Source organism: Phocoena phocoena, chromosome 14, assembly GCF_963924675.1.
Source record: "Phocoena phocoena chromosome 14, mPhoPho1.1, whole genome shotgun sequence".
Classification (NCBI taxonomy): Eukaryota; Metazoa; Chordata; class Mammalia; order Artiodactyla; family Phocoenidae; genus Phocoena; species Phocoena phocoena.
This window is the reverse complement of record NC_089232.1, coordinates 86,400,497-86,402,876: the sequence shown is the minus strand read 5'-3', so window position 1 is coordinate 86,402,876 and position 2,380 is coordinate 86,400,497. Positions and strand designations below refer to the sequence as shown.

General features: G+C 66.3%; 1 protein-coding gene across 1 annotated transcript; it reads left to right on the top strand.

The window, feature by feature from the left end:
- Positions 1–587: 587 nt before the first annotated feature.
- On the top strand, positions 588–1,946 carry SOX11 (SRY-box transcription factor 11). The gene has a single exon (XM_065891641.1). The coding sequence runs from the start codon at positions 588–590 to the stop codon at positions 1,944–1,946; it is 1,359 nt and encodes a 452-aa protein (XP_065747713.1).
- The last annotated feature ends 434 nt before the right edge of the window (positions 1,947–2,380 follow it).

Sequence of the window (2,380 nt, the reverse complement as noted above, 5' to 3'; positions counted from 1 at the left end):
CTGGGGAGAGGCGCATCTGTGCACACACGCGGATTTTTTAAAAATAACATATTTCCAGACAGGCCTCCTCCTCCCCCACCCCCCATCTTTGCAAAGCAGCCCCGAGGGCGGGGGAGGGGGAGGGGCCGCGGAGTTAATAAAGGCAGATGGGCGGAGCCGGCCCCCAGCCATTGGCTGGCCCGGGGAGTGATGTCACCCATATGACACCCTGATAACTAGTTGGGAGAGAGCCCTCAACTTTTTGCAGAAGGAGCGCGCGCGCCTGGGAGTGCTCGGGGTCCGGCGCTCGCGGCGGGAGCCACGAGCCGGAGAGAGGGGTCCCGGGCTGCTTCGACCGCCACCGCCGCCGCCGCCGCCTCTCCCGTCGCGGCCGCAGCTCCCCGCGAGCGGGCGGCCGTCGCCGCCGAAGCCGCCGAAGCCGCTGTGTGCAGCCTGGAAGGGGGGGCGGGGGGGAGGGGGGGAGCCGCGGACGCGGGGTGCCGAGGACTTTGCAACTTGCCCGGGAAGGTGGAGGGGCGAGAGGGGGAGGGGGAGCTCCGCACGAGACCGAGCGGCCCGGGTTGGAGCGCCCAGCCCCGCAGCGGATCATGGTGCAGCAGGCCGAGAGCTTGGAAGCGGAGAGCAACCTGCCCCGGGAGGCGCTGGACACGGAGGAGGGCGAATTCATGGCTTGCAGCCCGGTGGCCCTGGACGAGAGCGACCCGGACTGGTGCAAAACGGCGTCGGGCCACATCAAGAGGCCGATGAACGCGTTCATGGTGTGGTCCAAGATCGAGCGCAGGAAGATCATGGAGCAGTCTCCGGACATGCATAACGCCGAGATCTCCAAGAGGCTGGGGAAGCGGTGGAAAATGCTGAAGGACAGCGAGAAGATCCCGTTCATCCGAGAGGCGGAGCGGCTGCGGCTCAAGCACATGGCCGACTACCCCGACTACAAGTACCGGCCCCGGAAAAAGCCCAAAATGGACCCCTCGGCCAAGCCCAGCGCCAGCCAGAGCCCCGAGAAGAGCGCGGCGGGCGGCGGCGGCGGCGCGGGCGGCGGCGCGGGCGGCGCCAAGACCTCCAAGGGCTCGAGCAAGAAATGCGGCAAGCTCAAGGCCCCTACGGCCCCCGCGGCCGGCGGCGCCAAGGCCGGCGCGGGCAAGGCGGCCCAGCCCGGGGACTACGGCGGCGCGGGCGACGACTACGTGCTCGGCAGCCTGCGCGGGAGCGGCGCGGGCGGCGGCGGCGCGGGCAAGACGGTCAAGTGCGTGTTCCTGGACGAGGATGACGAGGACGACGAGGACGACGACGAGCTGCAGTTGCGGATCAAGCAGGAGGCGGACGACGAGGACGAGGAGCCGCCGCACCCGCAGCTCCTGCAGCCGCCCGGGCAGCAGCCGCCGCAGCTGCTGAGACGCTACAACGTCGCCAAAGTGCCCGCCAGCCCCACGCTGAGTAGCGCGGCCGAGTCCCCCGAGGGCGCGAGCCTCTACGACGAGGTGCGGGCCGGCGCGACTGCGGGCGCCGGGGGCGGCAGCCGCCTCTACTACAGCTTCAAGAACATCACCAAGCAGCACCCGCCGCCGCTGGCGCAGCCCGCGCTGTCGCCCGCGTCCTCGCGCTCCGTCTCCACCTCCTCGTCCTCGTCCTCGTCCTCCTCGTCCAGCAGCAGCAGCGGCAGCAGCAGCAGCAGCAGCGGCGGCGAGGACGCCGACGACCTGATGTTCGACCTGAGCTTGAATTTCTCCCAGAGCGCGCACAGCGCCAGCGAGCAGCAGCTGGGGGGCGGCGCGGCGTCCGGGAACCTGTCCCTGTCTCTGGTGGATAAGGATTTGGATTCGTTCAGCGAGGGCAGCCTGGGCTCCCACTTCGAGTTCCCCGATTACTGCACGCCCGAGCTGAGCGAGATGATCGCGGGGGACTGGCTGGAGGCGAACTTCTCCGACCTGGTGTTCACGTATTGAGAGGGGCGCCCGCTTCTCGCTCTTTCTCTCGGCGGGTGCAGAGCAGGGTTCCTTGGGAGGAGGTCGTGGTGGTCGTGAGGAGGAGGGCGGGGGGGGGGGGGTGGGAGGAGGTGTCGATGGTGGTGGCGGTAGGGTGGAGGGGAGAGAAGAAGATGCTGGTATTGATATGATGTCGTGACACAAAGAAATTGGAAAAGATGATGAAAATTTTGGTGGAGTTAAAGTGAAATGAGTAGTTTTGAAACATTTTTCCTGTCCTTTTTTTGTCCCCCCTCCCTTCCTTGATCGTGTCTCAAGGTAGTTGCATACCTAGTCTGGAGTTGTGATTTTTTCCCCCTCAAATGTGTTTTTGTAATTACTATTTCTTTTTTTCTGAAATTCGCGATTGCAACAAAGGCGGAGGGGCGGGGCGGGGGAGGGGAGGGAGGACCCGC